The sequence below is a fragment of the Pristiophorus japonicus genome, chromosome 11 (assembly GCF_044704955.1).
Source record: "Pristiophorus japonicus isolate sPriJap1 chromosome 11, sPriJap1.hap1, whole genome shotgun sequence".
In the NCBI taxonomy this organism is placed as follows: Eukaryota; Metazoa; Chordata; class Chondrichthyes; family Pristiophoridae; genus Pristiophorus; species Pristiophorus japonicus.
In genome coordinates, this window is record NC_091987.1 from 205,579,531 (window position 1) to 205,598,470 (window position 18,940).

Below are 18,940 nucleotides of genomic sequence, written 5' to 3' on the forward strand. Positions count from 1 at the left end.
CGAGCAGCGGCTCCTGCAGGACAGCCGCCACTCCAGCCGGTAGAGAGCTGCGCTTGGTGGAGACTTTGTTCCAGACCCTGGTGAGTTCCTTATAAAAGAATGTTTGAAAATGTATAGAGACATTGAAGTTGAGAACGTGGGAATTGTATAGGGACAGTATAAGCTAACAAAGATTTCATGGAGGAATAGCCATGACATCTCAGACTCGAGATTGCGAAATGTTACAACACTAACACATATTGAAACAAAACCCACAGCTTGCAGAAAAACCTCAAGGTCTTATTAAATCATGTTATTAACCTGAAACATTGACAGAAGGTCTTTGTTTAAAATCGGACCATGCTTGGGTCGGCTTATGAGTGGACAAAGGGAAGGAGGGTTCAAAAGAGATGGGCTGAGCTGGGATGTCACTCTGGCCCTATCTTGTTATCTTTTGCCGAAAATGTATAACCATCGTCCCTTTACAATGTAACGTCACTTTGTCCGTAGGAAGTGGGTGCGTTCGAACAGACTTGCATTCCTTCTGTCTGATAAAGTCCCCGATCGGGATTTGCTTTTTAAATAAAAGCTTGCTTTGTTTAAATAAAAGCTTGCTTTGTTTAAAGCACAAACGGTATTCGTTTCAGTAATTTTGCTGAACCAGATTGAGGTAAAAGAATCCAGAAATCAACAACTTTGTTCCAGACCCTGGTGAGTTCCTTATAAAAGACAGGCAGCCCCTGGACGGCGGTCCTGACACCCCCCAGGCTCACAAACAGGAGCTGCGTGTCGTAGTTGAGGCTGTGCTGCTGGCGGAAGAAATACGTCGCCAGCGCACGCTACCTAGGAGGGGGCTCAACGTAAAGGTATCACTGCAGGGTCTGAAGACGGAAAGTCGCTAGCTGGGTGCTGACGCACACCAACGACTGACCGCCCTCCCTAAGCGGGAGACTTAAGACCGCGGCAGAGACCCAGTGCTTCCTGTTGTTCCAGAAGAAGTCTACCAGCTTCTTCTGTATCTTGGCGACAAACGCAGGGGGAGGGATCAAAGTGACCAGCCGGTACCACAGCATAGCGGCCACCAGCTGGTTTATAACTAGTGCTTGACCCCTGTAGGACAGCACTCGGAACAGTCCTGTCCAGCGCCCTAGGCGAGCGGTGATCTTGGCCTCCAGCTCTTGCCAGTTTGCCGGCCAGCTTCCTCGTCGGGGCCAAGGTAGACTCCCAGATAGATGGATCGTGCTCAACAGCTCAACAAGCCTGTGAGCATGCTCACAGGTACACACATTACAATATCCAATGTCCAGGAGCATTGATTTATGATGGATGAATAAGTCAAATTCCATTATTATTACTGTTATATATGTAAACCTGTATATACTTTGTACAGCTACCATGGGGCTCATCCCCTGGAGTCCCAAGAGATCCCATAATCCCTTGGGAGCACAGGTACTTAAGGAGGCCTCAATAGCTGGAGAGGCACTCTGGAGACCTGCAATAAAAGACTAAGGTCACACTTTACTTTGAGCTCACAGTATCCAGTCAGACTCTTTCTTCATACATAACAATTACAATGCATTTCGTCAGCATTTTTGCTGATTTGGGGGAGAATATTTTACAATTCTGCCTATTTTTCACTGAAAATATAAAACCAGCAGCCCTGAATCAGTCATTAATCCTTCAGCAGGAATATCATTGAGCATGCTGGCCTTAGCATCTAACTTGAGAGAGATCCTCACCATAAATACAGCACCTAAATTGATAAAACTACTTGAAAGAAGCATTGCATTTATCTAATGCTTTACCATGTCTTTCATGCTGTCCCAATATACTTCATTGGGACAGCCTCAATTACTTTTAAATGCAGTTATTTTTCTTATGCAGGCAAAAATGACAGCCATTTTGCAGAGACCCGGGTTCCAGAAACAGCAATGAAATAATTAACCACTTCATTTTTTTTGACGGTCATCATAATTGATTTATTTTTTTGGAAATTATAATTAGCCCCGAGTTACTCCAAAGATGTTCTCATCAGATGATTATAATCCACTCGAATATTGGTTATTATATGAGCCCTGGATGAGATCACCATTGCCTTGTAATCACTCCCATGTATTGATGCCTAAACACAGCTAAATTATTTTGAATTATACCTCAGAAGCTAGCAATAGGGAATATATCATACCTCTTCCTCCCCTCTTTTCATCAGCTGTTGAAGAAGCACATCCTTGTGTTCCAACTCCCTCTGCAAGTCATTCTGAAAGGAATTATACAATTTTATAATAAAAATCAATGTGTAACTTAGAAATACTCACATAAAATAATTACAGCATTAATATGATTGCATAACCCTTTAGTGTAGGGTTTTGACCTATTTAGTTTGGAGCAGTTGAGTTTAAGCAAGCTATATCAGGTTCTGCAGTACCTCCCTTTTACCAGTGGGCGACGCATTTCTGTTGCAATCTGTTCTGTTAAAATTCACAATACTATTCTAGCTAGGCATACGGAGGCTAATTAAGTATCACACTGTAACACAGCTTTGATCAACTGACTTGGCAAAGACCAAGGATGCAAAATTGGAATTTTCTGGTGCATGTGGGACAGTGTATTCACTCACTTCAAAGTGCTGTTCAACCTTGTGACTGGGCCAAAAGTTGTGTCAGAATATAGGTGTTGGGGAGAGGGCTGCAAATGGAATTAGAAAAAAAATCCATGAATGAGTGGAACAATGATAAGTTCAAGGTACTGTACGTTGGAAAGAAAAATGGGTGTCATACACTTATGGTACAGAAATAGCTAAAAGTGAAGTTGATTTAGGGTGATGAGAGTCACAGTATGATTTTGGTTGTGGAATCAGCATGGTGATTGTTGGTTAATTATAACTGGAAGCAACGTTCATGAGGATGTTGCTCAGAATAAACCAATGTGCCCTTTCATGTTCTTGGGCCTCGCTTTAGGTATTCCCAAGCTCTAGTGAACCCACATACTTTGAGTGTAGGGGAGCGGGGGTAATTCAGGCAAGGTGAAATACATTTAGCATCGACTTTACTCCCAGCCAGAATCCACAACAAATCAAATGTAATGATCTTCCACTCATTAGGCCAGTTACTAGCCCCTGTATTCTCAATCAGCGATGTTTGCATCCAGTTAAGCACTTTCCAATCTATGCCTCTTTGTTTCATTTAAGTTCTATCATTTAGTTGTATTCCCTAATGCATTTTTTTCTGTAAGTGATTTACTTCTTTTGATCATTTTCCCAGTTTCTTTATGTGGCATATGCAGAACAATTATAATTTAATTGATAATTGGTTTCAAACTGGAAGGCCACTGGACACATAAATCACCCTATTAGCCTACTCCTGCTCCTATTTCTTATGTTCTATCTGTCCCCTTGAGCCTGCTCCGCCTTTCAATAAGATCATGGCTGATCCGATCCTGGTTTCAACTCCACTTCCCTGCTCTCTCTCCATAATACTTGACTCCCTTATCTTTCAAAAATCTATCTTCAACTTAAATATATTCAATGACCAAGCGTCCACTGCTCTCTGTTGTAGAGAATTCCAAAGATTCACGACCCTCAGAGAAGAAATTCCTCCCAATTTCCATTTTAAATGGGCGACCCCTTATTCTGAGACTATGTCCCCTAATTCTAGACTCCCCACGAGAGGAAACGTCCTCTCTGCATCTACCCTGTCAAGCCTCCTCAGAATCTTACAGGTTTGGACAAGTTCACAGGGTTTAATTAACTGGGTCCTTATGCCGCTAAATAGCAGCCCCAACTTTCTGCAGCGAAATTAATTCCTATTTACAGTGCAAATGCAGCATTTTCTTGACTATTGTGGGGTGGTTAATGGCGAGCTCTGTTTTTTTGTGAGGCTAACAGCGGAGTGGTGAAAATCGTCCAGCAATTTGTGGTGATCATCAATTCATGGCTTCCTCACCACAAATTGCTGTCTTTTTTTACGCATTAATAACGGTGTACGCTATGAACTCGCTGCACATTCTGGGCCATTGTAGCTGTTACATGATAATTGTAACATCATCTACTGGAAAGAATCAGGGCGGCACTACAACAATAACTGTCAAGGAGCACTTTCCATGGTTGAAAATGATTGAAAGTAGGAGTAATGGCATTTTAAGAGCGATGTTGTTCAGTAAAATACAACATTCGACATTGCACAATCATTTGACACAATCAACTTTTGTAATTAATATAGTTCAAAGTTCTGTCTCAACAATCTAAAACTAATATTTCATTAAAATTCAGTGTTGAATACCTTGAAAACCCAGTCAATCATTGATTTAAAACAAGTCGTCATTAGCAGCAGGTACTGGCATTGCTCAGTAACAGCACATCATAAACAGAAAATGTGTTTCAGGTGGTTTAATCATTTTTAATACTGAAGGGATTTTTGTAGTTCAAAGTATTCAAGCTTTTTCATTTATACAACGGGAAAGTTATTTCCTGTACAATTTTGGTGTACAGAAAGAAATGTCCAAATTCAGAGTCCAATTCATTCATTAGATCATATAAATAAATTAATAGAAAGTAATTGGGTTTATTTTGCTTCAATACTATTTAATCCATAATGTTTTGAGTACACACAATTTAAGTGAATATTTCACACTTCTATGCAGCCCAAGGTCTCAAATGTAACACATTTGACTGGATGAACCTCCTTCCCAGTACCTTTATATGATTGGCCTCTGTTAGTTTCCGCAGAGTATCATCCAGTTTGACCTGCTGCTGCTGGAATAGGCGGTCCTTCTGACCCAACTCTCTCTGCAAGAAAATATTATTCATCACAAAGAGCGATAGATTTACATTTATTTAACATCTTAACATATTTCTCTGAAAACTCGAAGCAGTTCATATATATAATTAAATACTTTGAAATGCAGTAGATGATATATATTCAAACACAGCAGCCATTTTGCAAGGTTCCACAAACACCTGTGTGTTTATCTGCTTATGGTGGTAATGACTGAGGGAGGAATGTTGATCAGGACTCTTCTTTGAATCCTGTCAGGAATCCGTAACAGATACCTGAACTGCTGAAACAAGATTTTGCTTCAACATATTATTCAAAGGTTTGCACCTCCAACAATGTAGGACTCCCTCAGCGAAAATTATTTGCCACATCTGCCTCAGAAATATAATGGCACTATATCTAGCAATAGAAACAGTCAGGTGTTCCAAATAATTGTTATAATAAATTTTGCACAAGCAGCTATGTGACAAACATTCTAAACAGAAAATGTCATGAAATCATTTATTTACACTCCAGTTAAATTGTCATATTATGAGTAAGTTTCAATTGACATGTATATTTCCTTGCCAGATTATAGGGCTCAATTTTCCCCATTTATCTGCGCTGTTTTTTTGGTGCGTGCCACTTTTTTTGGCATAACTTAAAATATCCAAGTTTCCCCAAAGTTTCTGAGCCAGCATAACTCAGTTAGTTACGATTTTTTAAAGTTAGTATTTTTTTGCATCAAAACAGAGAAACATAGAAAATAGGTGCAGGAGTAGGCCATTCCGCCCTTCGAGCCTGCACCGCCATTCAATAAGATCATGGCTGATCATTCCCTCAGTACCCCTTTCCTGCTGTCTCTCCATACCCCTTAATCCCTTTAGCTGTAAGGGCCATATCTAACTCCCTCTTGAATATATCAAACGAACTGGCATCAACAACTCTCTGCGGCAGGGAATTCCACAGGTTAACAACTCTGAGTGAAGAAGTTTCTCCCCATCTCAGTCCTAAATGGCCTATCGCTTATCCTAAGACTATGTCCCCTGGTTCTGGATTTCCCCAACATCGGGAGCATTCTTCCTGCATCTAATCTGTCCAGTCCCATCAGAATCTTATACGTTTCTATGAGATCTCCTCTCATCCTTCTAAACTCCAGTGAATAAAGGCCCAGTTCATCCAGTCTCTTCTCATATGACAGTCCAGCCATCCCAGGAATCAGTCTGGTGAACCTTCGCTGCACTCCCTCAATAGCAAGATCGTCCTTCCTCAGATTAGGAGACCAAAACTGAACACAATATTCCAGGTGAGGCTTCACTAAGACCCTGTACAACTGCAGTAAGACCTCCCTCAAATCCCCTAGCTATGAAGGCCAACATACCATTTGCCTTCTTCACCGGCTGCTGTACCTGCATGCCCACTTTCAATGAATGATGAACTATGATACCCAGGTCTCGTTGCACCTCCCCTTTTCCTAATCTGCCGCCATTCAGATAATATTCTGCCTTCGTGTTTTTGCCCCCAAAATGGATAACCTCACATTTATCCACATTATACTGCATCTGCCATGCATTTGCCCACTCACCTAACCTGTCCAAGTCACGCTGCAGCCTCTTAGCGTCCTCCTCACAGCTCACACCGCCACCCAGTTTAGTGTCATCAGCAAACTTGGAGATATTACACTCAATTCCTTCATCTAAATCGTTAATGTATATTGTAAAGAGCTGGGGTCCCAGCACTGAGCCCTGCAGCACTCCACTAGTCACTGCCTGCCATTCTGAAAAGGACCCATTTATCCCGACTCTCTGCTTCCTGTCTGCCAACCAGTTCTCTATCCACGGCAGTACATTATCCCCAATACCACGGCTTTGATTTGCACACCAATCTCTTGTGTGGGACCTTGTCAAAAGCCTTTTGAAAGTCCAAATATACCACATCCACTGGTTCTCCCTTGTCCACTCTGCTAGTTTCATCCTCAAAAAATTCCAGAAGGTTCGTCAAGCATGATTTCCTCTTCATAAATCCATGCTGACTTGGACCGATCCTGTCACTGCTTTCCAAATGCGCTGCTATTTCATCCTTAATGATTGATTGCAACATTTTCCCCACTACTGATGTCAGGCTAACCGGTCCATAATTACCCACTTTCTCTCTCCCTCCCTTTTTAAAAAGTGGTGTTACTGATCCAGAGTCGATAGACTGTTGGAAAATGATCACCAATGCATCCACTATTTCTAGGGCCACTTCCTTAAGTACTCTGGGATGCAGACTATCAGGCTTCCGAGATTTATTGGCCTTCAATCCCATCAATTTCCCTAACATAATTTCCCGCCTAATAAGGATCTCCTTCAGTTCCTCCTTCTCACGAGACCCTCGGTCCCCTAGTACTTTCGGAAGGTTATTTGTATCTTCCTTTGTGAAGTCAGAACCAAAGTATTTGTTCAATTGGTCTGCCAATTCTTTGTTCCCCATTATAAATTCACCTGAATCCTACTGCAAGGGGCCTACGTTTGTCTTCACTAATCTTTTTCTCTTCACATATCTATAGAAGCTTTTTCATTCAGTTTTTATGTTCCCGGCAAGCTTCTTCTCGTACTCTATTTTCCCCCTCTTAATTAAACCCTTTGTCCTCCTCTGTTGAATTCTAAATTTCTCCCAGTCCTCAGGTTTGTTGCTTTTTCTAGCCAATTTATATGCCTCTTCCTTGGTTTTAACACTTGGCTTCATTTCCCTTGTTAGCCATGGTTGAGCCACCTTCCCCAGTTTATTTTTACTCCAGACAGGGATGTACAATTGCTGAAGTTCATCCATGTGATCTTTAAATGTTTGCCGTTGCTTATCCACCGTCAACCCTTTAAGTATCCTTTGCCAGTCTATTCTAGCCAATTCACCCCTCATACCATCGAACTTAGCTTTCCTTAAGTTCAGGGCCTAGTTTCCGAATTAACTGTGTCACTCTCCATCTTAATAAAGAATTCTACCATATTATGGTCACTCTTCCCCAAGGGGCCTCGCACAACAAGATTGCTAATTAGTCCCTTCTCATTACATATCACCCAGTCTAGGATGGCCAGCTCTCTAGTTGGTTCCTCGACATATTGGTCTCGAAAACCATCCCTAATTCACTTCAGGAAATCCTCCTCCACCGCAGTGCTACCAGTTTGGTAAGCCCAATTAATATGTAGATTAAAGTCGTCCATGATAACCGCTGTACCTTTATTGCACACATCCCTTATTTCTTGTTTGATGCCGTCCCCAACCTTACTACTACTGTTTGGTGGTCTGTACAAAACTCCCACTAGCGTTTTCTGCCCCTTGGTATTCCGCAGCTCCACCCATACCGATTCTACATCATCTAGGCTAATGTCCCTCCTTACTATTGCATTAATTTCCTCTTTAACCAGCAACGCCACCCCGCCTCCTTTTCCTCTCTGCCTATCTTCTTAAATGTTGAATACCCCTGGATGTTGAGTTCCCAGCCTTGGTCACCCTGGAGCCATGTCTCCGTGATGCCAATTACATCATACCCATTAACTGCTGTCTGCGCAGTTAATTCGTCCACCTTATTCCGAATGCTCCTCGCATTGAGGCACAGAGCCTTCAGAGCTTGTCTTTTTAGAATTTTGTTGTAATGTGGCCCTTTTTGTTTTTTGCCTTGGGTTTCTCTGCCCTCCACATTTACTATTCTCCTTTCTATCTTTTTCTTCTGTCTCCATTTTATTTCCCTCTGTCTCCTTGCATAGGTTCCCATCCCCCTGCCATGTTAGTTTAACTGCTCCCCAACAGCACTAGCAAACACTCCCCCCCCCTAGGGCATTGGTTCCGGTCCTGCCCAGGAGCAGACTGTCCAGTTTGTACTGGTCCCACCTCCCCCAGAACCAGTTTCAATGTCCCAGGAATTTGAATCCCTCCCTTTTGCACCACTCCTCAAGCCACGTATTCATCTGAGCTATCCTGGAATTCCTACTCTGACTAGCACGTGGCATTGGTAACAATCCTGAGATTACTACTTTTGAGGTCCTACTTTTTAATTTAGCTCCTAGCTCCCTAAATTCGTCTCGTAGGACCTCATCCCTTTTTTGACCTATATCGTTGGTACCTATATGCACAATGACAACTGACTGTTCACCCTCCCTTTTCAGAATGTCGTGCACCCGCTCCAAGACATCCTTGACCCTTGCACCAGGGAGGCAACATACCATCCTGGAGTCTCGGTTGCGGCCGCAGAAACACCTATCTATTCCCCTTACAATCGAATCCCCTATCACTATAGCTCTCCCACTCTTTTTCCTGCCCTCCTATGCAGCAGAGCCACCCATGGTGCTATGAGCTTGGCTTCTGCTGCCTTCCCCTGATGAGTCATCCCCCTCAACAGTACCCAAAGCGGTGTATCTGTTTTGCAGGGGGATGACCGCAGGGGACCCCTGCACTACCTTCCTTGCACTGCTCTTCCTGTTGGTCACCCATTTACTATCTGGCTGTGTACCCTTTACCTGTGGTAAGATCAACTCGCTAAACGTGCTATTCATGTCATTCTCAGCATCGTGGATGCTCTAGAGTTCATCCACCCGCAGCTCCAGTGCCGCAAGGCGGTCTGTCAGGAGCTGTAGGCGGATACACTTCTTGCACATGTAGTCGTCAGGGACACCGGAAGCGTCCCTGACTTCCCACATCGTACAGGAAGAGCATAACACGTGGCCGAGCTGTCCTGCCATGACTTAACCCCTAGATAAACTTAATTTGGCAACAACAATGCTAAATGTTACTTACGGATAAAGAAAAAAGAAAAGCTACTTACCAATCACCAGCCAATCACTTACCCCCTTGGCTGTAACGTCACCTTTCGATTTCTTTCTACTTCTTTTTTGCATTTCTCCCCGCTGCAGCTGGCCTTTATAGGCCTCACCAACGCTCCGAATTCCCGCCTGCCGACTGCTGCCGCTCTCCTCATACTGTTGGGCCTTTATAGGCTGCTCGCCTCACGAACTCCCGCCACTATCCTCGAACTGTTGGGCCTTTATCAGCCTCTCGCCTCACGAACTCCCACCTCCTGACGTTCAACATATAGATGTTTGTGGAACCTTGCAAAATGTCTGCGCTAGTTTTTCATATTTAAGTAAGTTTGGCCAACTTACATTTTTCCTAGGGTGGCGTATGTGACCACGCCCCAAAAAACCTTCTGGGGTCTTGAGAAAAAACAGTGCACATTAAAAAATTGGCGCAGAAAGACGCCATTGTCTTTAGGGGAAGTTTTGGAGGGAGTCAAGAAGACAAAGAACATACACCATGAAGCTTCATCTTTTTCAAAGTAAAAAGGGAGAAAATGGAAGTCTAATGCAATTCTTTAATTTCTGATTTTTTTCCAAAGTACTACGCCACCACCAAACGTCTCCTCACCGCGCTCGAGGGTCGGAGCGTCAGCCGGCAGAATCACTCCCTCGCCCTGACACGGGCTCAGCTTCAAAAGAAGCCTGGGGGGATGGGATGGGGTGGAAGCCGAACTGAAGGGATGAGAACTCTTATACATACAGCAGCTTGAAAAGAAGCCTGGGGAGAGGGGTTTTGCTAAGCCCGTGTCTCTGGGCGAGGGAGCGATTCTGTCAGCTGACCCTCGAGCCCGGTGAGGAGACGGTCGGTCAGTGATGGGGTGGTACTTTGAAAAAAATCTAAAATTAAAGAATTGCATTAAACTTCGTTGCCCCAAATGTCTTCATTGAATGCCGAGATTCCCATTTTAAGCAAGCCTATTGCTCATGTGCAGATCAGGGTGTGGTCCATACTAGGGCATCGATTTCGGGGAGAGAGAGTGTGGAAAGAAGCTTTAAGTCCTTTGTCCTGCTGTTTTGTGCTTCTTGCAAAGCTACAATTTAAATATGGGGACAATATTGACAATGCCATACCTCATGCAAGCCTTCTGCATGATGGTGCTGCGGAGGAGACGATTGATTCGACATCATCGCATGAGGAATCTCAGAGCACGTCTGATGATGGGCAGGAATATACCCACATCGGGAATATTGAAACACGCTTTCATACCTGCACTTGAGTGATGCAGACTGTGTCAGAAGGGTGCGTTTCCATAAAGAAGTTGTAACCAAGATCTGCGAGTTAGTAAAAGCAGACCTGCAACCTGGATGCGTCAGGAGGACTGCTTTGTCAGTTGAAGTGAAGGTTACAGCTGTATTTTCATTTTATGCATCTGTATCATTCTAGGCCACAATTGGGGATGTGTGCGCCATTTCTCAACATGCAACACATATCTGCAGTCGGCAGGTGATAGCTGCACTATATGCCCAGAGGAATGACTACATAAAGTTCCCCATGACCGCGCCCAGGCAATGCGTGACAGGGCTGTGGGCTTCTCCAGGATTGCTGGCTTCCCAAAAGCACAGGGCTGCATTGACTGTACCCACATTGCCTTGCGAGCACCTTTGGAGGATTCAGAGATGTACAACAACAGAAAAAGCTTCCACTCCGTGAATGTGCAGCTCGTATGTGATGGCATGCATCGCATCATGTCAGTTGATACTAGATACCCTAGCAACACCCATGATGCGTTCATCCTATGTGAGAGCGCTATATCTGCCATGTTTCAGCAGCAGTCAGAAGGGCAGAGTTGGCTGCTGGGAGGCAAAGGGTACAGCCTCATCACCTGGCTCATGACTCTCCTACGCGTAACCCGGACGGAAGCTGACCGGGAATACAACATGTCGCACATTGCGACGCACAGCATAATAGAGTGGACCATTGGCATCCTGAAGCAGCGTTTCCGATGCCTGGACCATTCCGGAGGCTACTTGCAATACTCTCCTGAGATTGTCGGTCAGTTCACTATTGTGTGCTGCATGCTGCATAACTCAACCATCAGGAGGCAGCAGCAGCTGGTAGGAGAAGACCCATCTGAGGCGAGAATGGCTGATGATGAGGAGGAAGATGCAGTCGAGGAGGAGGAGGACGAGGAAGTCATGTCACTACCTGAACCCGGGAGCACATCGGTGAAGCAGGGCGGGCGATCGTACCCCTTTAACGATTGCTCGAGCCTTGCGCCAGCAGCTCATCCGTGAACATTTTGCTTCCTGAAGGCTCAGCGAAAAATATTCCAAATGGACCATGTTTACTGTTTGGACCTGTTCCGTAATGTTGTGTTGTGATAATGGATAAAATAATCGAAATAATTCTTCTTTAGTTTAAAAAATTGTGTTAATAATGGAACAGATAACGGAAATGATTCAGTTATAAGTTAAAATATATTTTATTCAAAAGTTTAACACTTGTTTGCACTTAACTTAACTTTAATGAAAATATTTTTCTATCAAATCTTGAAGTTTTCAGTTACGATCACTTACAAAGTTTAAGATCACTTACAAACTTTTAAACTTGTAAATTTACATAACTTACAAAAAACTTTTAATTTGAGAACACTTACAACAGTAACAACAATAATAACAACAACAGCAGCAAAGAAAGGCTGCACCCATCTCTCCTCCACCTTATTCAAAGACCGCCTGCTGCATTAGTCTTGGTGACTTTACCCCTGCCTGCAGGCAGTGGCGCAGCATTTTTCAGATTGGTACCAAGCTTATTCTTTCGAGCATCTCAGGTAATGCGAACTTCTTGATGGGGGACATGGGCAGGCGGTACTGTAGAAGGCCCGGCTTGGGCCTCTTCAGAGGCTGGTCTGGGGATTGGAGTGGGATTGGCAGTTGATTCTGTCAATGGCCGCGGGCTCTGGGAGTGTTCCCTTATTGCAGCAGCTAACTCCGACATTTCCCGTCTCAACTACCTGCAACATTCCCTCCCTCATCTTCACCGGCAGTGTTTCAGCTGCCTGCGATACTCCCTCCCTCATGTGCCCGGACAGTGTTCCCATTCTCGTGAGAGTGTTGTTACTTCTCCAGACAGTCCCGATATCTCATCACTCACCCCACCGATCGGGCAAGGTCAATGCTCGCCGCACTCATTGCCCTCCGCACTCGTTGCCGTCATCTGAACCACATCCGTTCGATCCTGCACCTCAGGAGAGCGCTGTCAAGCTCTCCTTCCCCTCCTCACCCTGGGTGTGGCTCGCTGCATCCCACTGGGACCCGCAGCCTCGGACGGTGGGGCCCTGGGTGTGCCTCGCTGCATCCCAGTGGGACCCACAGCCTCGGACGGTGGGGCCCTGGATGTGCCTTGCTGCCTCCCACTGGAATCCCCAGCCTCGGACTGTGAGAAACCATGGAATGTCCCAACACTCGTACCACTCAGGAAAGAGGCTGGCACCTCAATGGGTGACACCTGCACCTCCTCCAGAGTGAGTACAACAGTGGGGGCTTCATCCTCCCCCTCCTCCTTCCACTCCCCCTTCCCCTCACCCCCATACTCTTGATCTGGAAGGTGGGATTGGAAGATGTTCTCCTCTTCAGGCTTGTCTGCATCTGAATCTTCTTCTCCATCGGCTTCAGCCGCGTCAGGGTTGGTCTCAAGTTCTGCAAAATAGAACAGAACAGACAAATGGTTAGCAGCAGAGGGGGCAGAGTAAGCTCACACAGCACAGGCAGCAGGCTCATTTGAAGGATCACGATGAATGAAAGCACATTGCATCAACCGAAACGTAGCTGATGGAGAAATCCCCATGAACCGAACCATGGCTAGCTAGCCTGTGCAGCACTTAACATTTATCAAAGCCAGACTGTGGAATTTGCAGGACTTACCCTCTCCCTCGAGTGTGGGCCCAGCTTGTGCAGTGGTGGTTGCTTTTCTCCAGACAGGACCCATCAAAGCACCAACCCTGTCTTCCAAGTGTGTCAATGGGTGCAGATTTGCCGGGCCTCCTCCTGTTCGAGTTCTTTCCTTTTTGTTGTGTGCCACCTTCCTCTGCAAAGAGGAAAATATAACTTTTTAGAGAGGGTGTCTTTCTGCTGAGTGGGACATACAGATGGTCACATTTACAATTGCAATTCCAGTGAATAAATGAAAATATTACTTACACTAACTACTTGACCAAGGTCCTGCCATTTATTTTTGCCCTGGCCTCCAGACCTCGGGGTGGTCACCATTGCACAGTAATCTTCTGCAAGTTGGTTCCAGCGTTTCTTCATTTCTTTCGGTGAAACTTTTATGTGACCTCTGCTGGTGCCCAGCTCACGCTATCTGGCCTCAATTACAGTAACTAGTGCCTCCACTTTGTCCTGAGAGAAATTCTTGGTCCTTGAGCCACGTAGCATATTGCAGCTCTGATTTTTCCACTGAGAATGAAAGTTCTCACACACAGCTGGCTGTTTAAAAACGGCCGAATGGAGACAGAGAGCAGTACTGCGCATGCGCAGAAATGGAGGGGGGGGGCATCATTTTTTCGGCGCAGACATTAGGCTTCACCCCCTGAAGCTAAAGGACAGGCTGCGCGGCGCCAATTTCAAAAATAAGAACGGGGAAACTTGGAGTAGTCGGGGCCAAAAAAAAAACGGGCGTAACACTTGTAATACGCCCGAAATGGCATTGGGGAAAATTGAGCCCATAGTCTGTTGCAATGAGATCACTTCACAATAAATTGAAGCTACATATATTGTTCAGTACTAACAATGCAATTATTTACCACTGAAATTTTTTTTTTTTAAAAAAGAGTTCCTTACTTTAAATTCCCCAAGGAGCCTATTCCTTTCTTCAGTCTTCCTTTGTAGGTCAAGCTGTCAATATAAAATGAAAGTGACAGAAGTGGCCTTTTTCAGCAAAAATAAACAAGGGAATCATCACAACTCAAATGACTAATTACCAAAATGGGTATTATTTTATCTCTATTTTCATCCCAGAATGCTTTCTAAAAAGGCTGCATTTTTAGACCAGTACCAAAGCGTTATACAGTCTCCATTAGAAAATATGTTTTTTTAAATATAAACCAGTTGATGCACTGCCTTTGTGCCCTGATTGATCCTGAGCTAAGCATCAAACCCCATATCCTGTACATCACTAAGACCACCTATATCCATCTCTGTTTTATTGCTCGCTCTTGCTTTATTTTACCCTCACTGCCACTGAAATGCTCATCCATGTGCTTTCATCACCTCCAGGATTAACTTCTCCAAAACGATTCTCACAGTCTTCTGAGTCCCACCCTATATAACATCTAACTCATCTTACATTTTGCTTTCCTTCCCTTTCCTTTGTTCCATCATTTTTAAATGTTGTCCACCAAGAATTTCTTTCAGTTCTGACCATGGGAACTTACCTATTCTTTCTGCAGATCCGAACTGATCTTTTGAATGTTTTCAGCAATTTCTGTTTCTGTTTCATCCAAAACTATGCTGCCCTAATACTATGTTATATTAGGTCCCACTTACCCATCACCCCTTTCATCACTGATCTGCATTGATTCCCCGTCCACACTGCGATTGATTTCAAAAATCCACATCCTCGTTTACAAATCCACCTTGACCTCACTCTATCTCTGCAATCTTCTTCAGCCCTACATCCTGGTTTCGATCAGCTCTTTCAACTCTAGCCTAGTGTTGCCCCTCTCTATGCTCTACCACTGGTCTCAAATTCTCCTCAGAAACCCCTCCACCTTGCTCCATCTCTTCCCACCTGTAAATACCTCCTCAAACTGTACATCTTTCTGTTGTCAGTCACTTCCCCTAACTCTACTCTTGATTGCTGTCTGTTCCCCTCTCATTTCTGTGAAGCAGTTTGGGATGTTTCAGTATGTTAAAGGGCTATAAAATTGCACATTGTTACTATTATTGTATGTTATTTATTCCAGAAAACTGTAATATTTTTTAAATTCAACCTGGGTACAAATCTGTGGAGTAGAAATTCGCATTGTTAGCTCCTCGCATTAGCACGGGACGCAACGATTTCTCGCCTGGGAAATTGCGCGGGAGTTAGCGGAGATACTAATCAGCAGCACCCCACTCCCGTTGGTAGCGTTCCGGGCTGCTGCGCTGGCGATGATATCATCGCCGTGCACAGCGACCCGTTTTCGCCCCGAAGTGGAAATTGGGTAGTGTCCCAGAGGCCACCGTAGACGATGTTTACACCCACCTCACAGGTCGCAAACCGGGCCACACTCTGCTCGCGGGGTGAAAAGTAAAGGGAGGTGTGGGCCGCCATTTATTTTTTTTGCCGACTTACCGGTCCGGCCTTTCGTTTACGATTTTGCGGGGTCCGTGCCGCGATGGTGCAAACCGGCACTCCACTTCGGTGCCGGGCTGCGGCCACAGCACCCCGCTCCCCGGTGGCGTAGTGCTGGCCCCTCGCAGCGTACCCTCCCCTTTAATGGAAGGGGAGAGTCCCGTGCTCGCGCTCGGCGTAGTGCTGAAAAATTTGCTCACTTATCGCCCCGGTTCCACCCCCGAGGGGAAGTGGAGCGTCCGACATTGCACTCCACTTCCTCGTGGGGGCGTGAATCCCAATTTCACGGCGAGGGTGGGACTTCTGCGACAGGCGCAAGAAGTCCCGTCTCGGTTACCGCTCCCAAACAGGGCATTAACGAATTTTGCCCAGTGTCTCCTTTTTGGTTCTGCCCATTTATTGTTATGCTGTTCTTGACAACAGACTGAATGTCTGAGTAGTCTGCTGTGTGACCGTTAAGGACTGTACTACCACTAAAAACATGTGAAATCCTGTTGTACTGCGGTACAAACTTATGCAACTTCACATACTGTTCCAGGTCTTATTTCCTAACTATGAATGCTTACAGGCTCTTCACTATTGACAGAGAGAAAGCTAGATCCTCACGTTTTCACTCAGTAGCTCGTCTTTTGTCATACTCGTTCTCAGCAATTCCTGCTTCAGCTGAAGAATGGAGCTTTCCTGCTGTGCCATCCGATGCTGCAATGCATCCTATGAAAAGAATGTTTCAATGAGCTGGAAAGTGGTCAACATCCAGGTCAGTAGAATCTCTCAACCAGCTATGGAATGTACGATCATACAAATGTCATCACATTTACATAGGATTACATCGGATATACGGCACAGAAACAGGCCATTCGGCCCGACCAGTCCATGCCAGTGTTTATGCTTCACTCGAGCTTCCTCCTGTCTTTCCTCATCTAACTCTATCAGCATAACCCTCTATTCCCTTCTCCCCCATATGCTTGTCTAGCCTCCCCTTAAATGCATCGCTACTATTCGCTTCAACCACTCCCTGTGGTAGCGAGTTCCACATTCTCACCACTCTTCGGGTAAACAAGTTTCTTTTGAATTACCTATTGTATTTCTTGGTGACTATCTTATATTGATGTCCTCTAGTTTTGCTCTTTCCCAAAAGTGGAAATACTCCCTCTGTATCTACTCTATCAAAACCTTTAATAATTTTAAAGATCTCTATTAGGTCATCCCTCAGTCTTCTTTTGTCAAGAGAAGATTCGGCCTGATCATCCTTTTCTGATATCTAGATCCTCGCATTTCTGATATCATCCTTGTAAATCTTCTCTGCATCCTCTTCTGTGCCTCTATATCCTTTTTATAATACGGCAACCAGAACTGTACACAGTGCTCTAAATATGGTCCAACCAAGGTTTGATACAGGTTTAGCATAACTTCGCTACTTTTCAATTCTATACCTCTAGAAATAAACCTTAGTGCATGTACATTAAATCCTTCCCATTTACACATGTAGTGAAATGTCCTGAGTTTAAAGAAGTACTTTTATATTTTAAAATAAGCTCCTCTAAAAATGCCACATGAGAGAACAGATTTAAGTTTGAGTTCTGTTTGAGTCCTGGGTTGGTCAGGATAGGATAAGCTGCATTTTCAACAAGTTCATTTATATGGAAAAACTCATTCCAGACATGCCATATAACAGTTGTTACCATGGCCATCAGTCCCTCTATATTCTTACCTTTACTCCCTGCAGATTCCTGGTTTCCTGTTTGTATTTTAATAGTTCTCTCTGTAATTTAAAAAAAAATCATTACAAAAAATAGAGATTTTCTGCCCCTGTGCAAAACATTTACCCTCCACCAATTATGGTGCAAAAGAATTATAGAAAACACAATGGTAGTGGAGATAGTATAAAGCTAAACTTACATCAACCATTTACACTGTGGGTGGGATCAGCAGCACTGCAACATAAACACAACTTAAAAGGAACTGTTCACGTGCAATCTTGTTCATGCTCAGCTACTACAAGCCCGCAATTGTGTCTTCGCCATTCTGGCTGTGGACCTTCCCCAAATTTGGGGGAAGGACTAGCAATGGCTAAAATTCCATTTGTTGGCCAATGTAGTTGGGCTGAGTGCAGCTTCATAATGGCCAGAATTAAAATAGTGGACTTGTAGGAAACACCATCAACACCTGTCATTTACATCTGTTGCTGATGGCACTTTACCTTCGAAGGCAGACAGTGAAATCACTCCCGAGGGTGTTGGTGCCTTTGCCAGTGCATCATTTGCGCTATTAAAATGCATCGGAGCAATATTGGAAGTTAACCAAGTAACCAGACTAGCGCCATACGAGTTACGATCCTACTTTCACATGTTCATAGTTACATAACCAAGCCCCAATCCCCAAATCACGTTTGTTTTCCATCCAATGGTAGTATTGACTAAACTTATGAGGTCAGAATTTGCAATCGTTATGAAGTTCTCTCAGAGAAAAAACTTTTCCAGCTCTACTTGCACCAGGTATGGGGTCAATCCTCTCTGGATGGAAGCATTCTAAGTGGAGAACTCATGGTTTTGTGTAGCCCAGAAGGATAGTGGTGATTTTCAATCTAAATTATTGGAAATGTAACTTGCTCTAAATCAGCACTTTCTTAAAAAGCAAAGTAGCACCATTATTTCGAGTTATTCATACCTTTTTTTGAAACACCCGAGACACCAAAATCACAAATGTAAGTATATTTTTGAAGTACTGAAGGTTAAATGGAGAATAGCCCTATGATCTCTAATAGTATTTGTTATATATGTAAACTTGCATATACCAGAGGGCTCATCCTTGGAGTCCCAAGGTATCCCACAATCCCTTGGGAGCATAGGTACTAAAGGAGGCCTCACAGTCTGGAGAGGCACTCCGGAGACCTGCAATAAAAGACTAAAGTCACACTTTACTTTGAGTTCACAGTATCCAGTCAGACTCTTCATTCATACATAATAGTATTAATGAGAGATCTTCTGTTTGCTGATTGGAGCACTGGCTCTCGTGATCCCCGATACGCTTCTGCACACAATGTACCCCTGGGATCCGTGGGCTACTACGCTGCCCTCTACTCTGCAGCGTAACCATAAGGTAAC

The 18,940-nt window shown here is 44.3% G+C and overlaps 1 protein-coding gene across 6 annotated transcripts in view; it reads right to left on the bottom strand.

Annotated features, from left to right (window-relative positions):
- The window catches only part of dixdc1b (DIX domain containing 1b), a 192,008-nt gene that overhangs the window by 21,098 nt on the left and 151,970 nt on the right, over positions 1-18,940 (bottom strand). For all 6 annotated transcript variants that reach the window (XM_070894441.1, XM_070894439.1, XM_070894438.1 and 3 more), the window contains 5 exons: positions 17,548-17,598; positions 16,443-16,547; positions 14,342-14,395; positions 4,670-4,762; positions 2,165-2,236 (listed from right to left, as the gene is read on the bottom strand). In XM_070894441.1, coding sequence (XP_070750542.1) covers positions 2,165-2,236; positions 4,670-4,762; positions 14,342-14,395; positions 16,443-16,547; positions 17,548-17,598 — 375 coding nt within the window. The remainder of the gene's footprint in view (positions 1-2,164; positions 2,237-4,669; positions 4,763-14,341; positions 14,396-16,442; positions 16,548-17,547; positions 17,599-18,940) is intronic.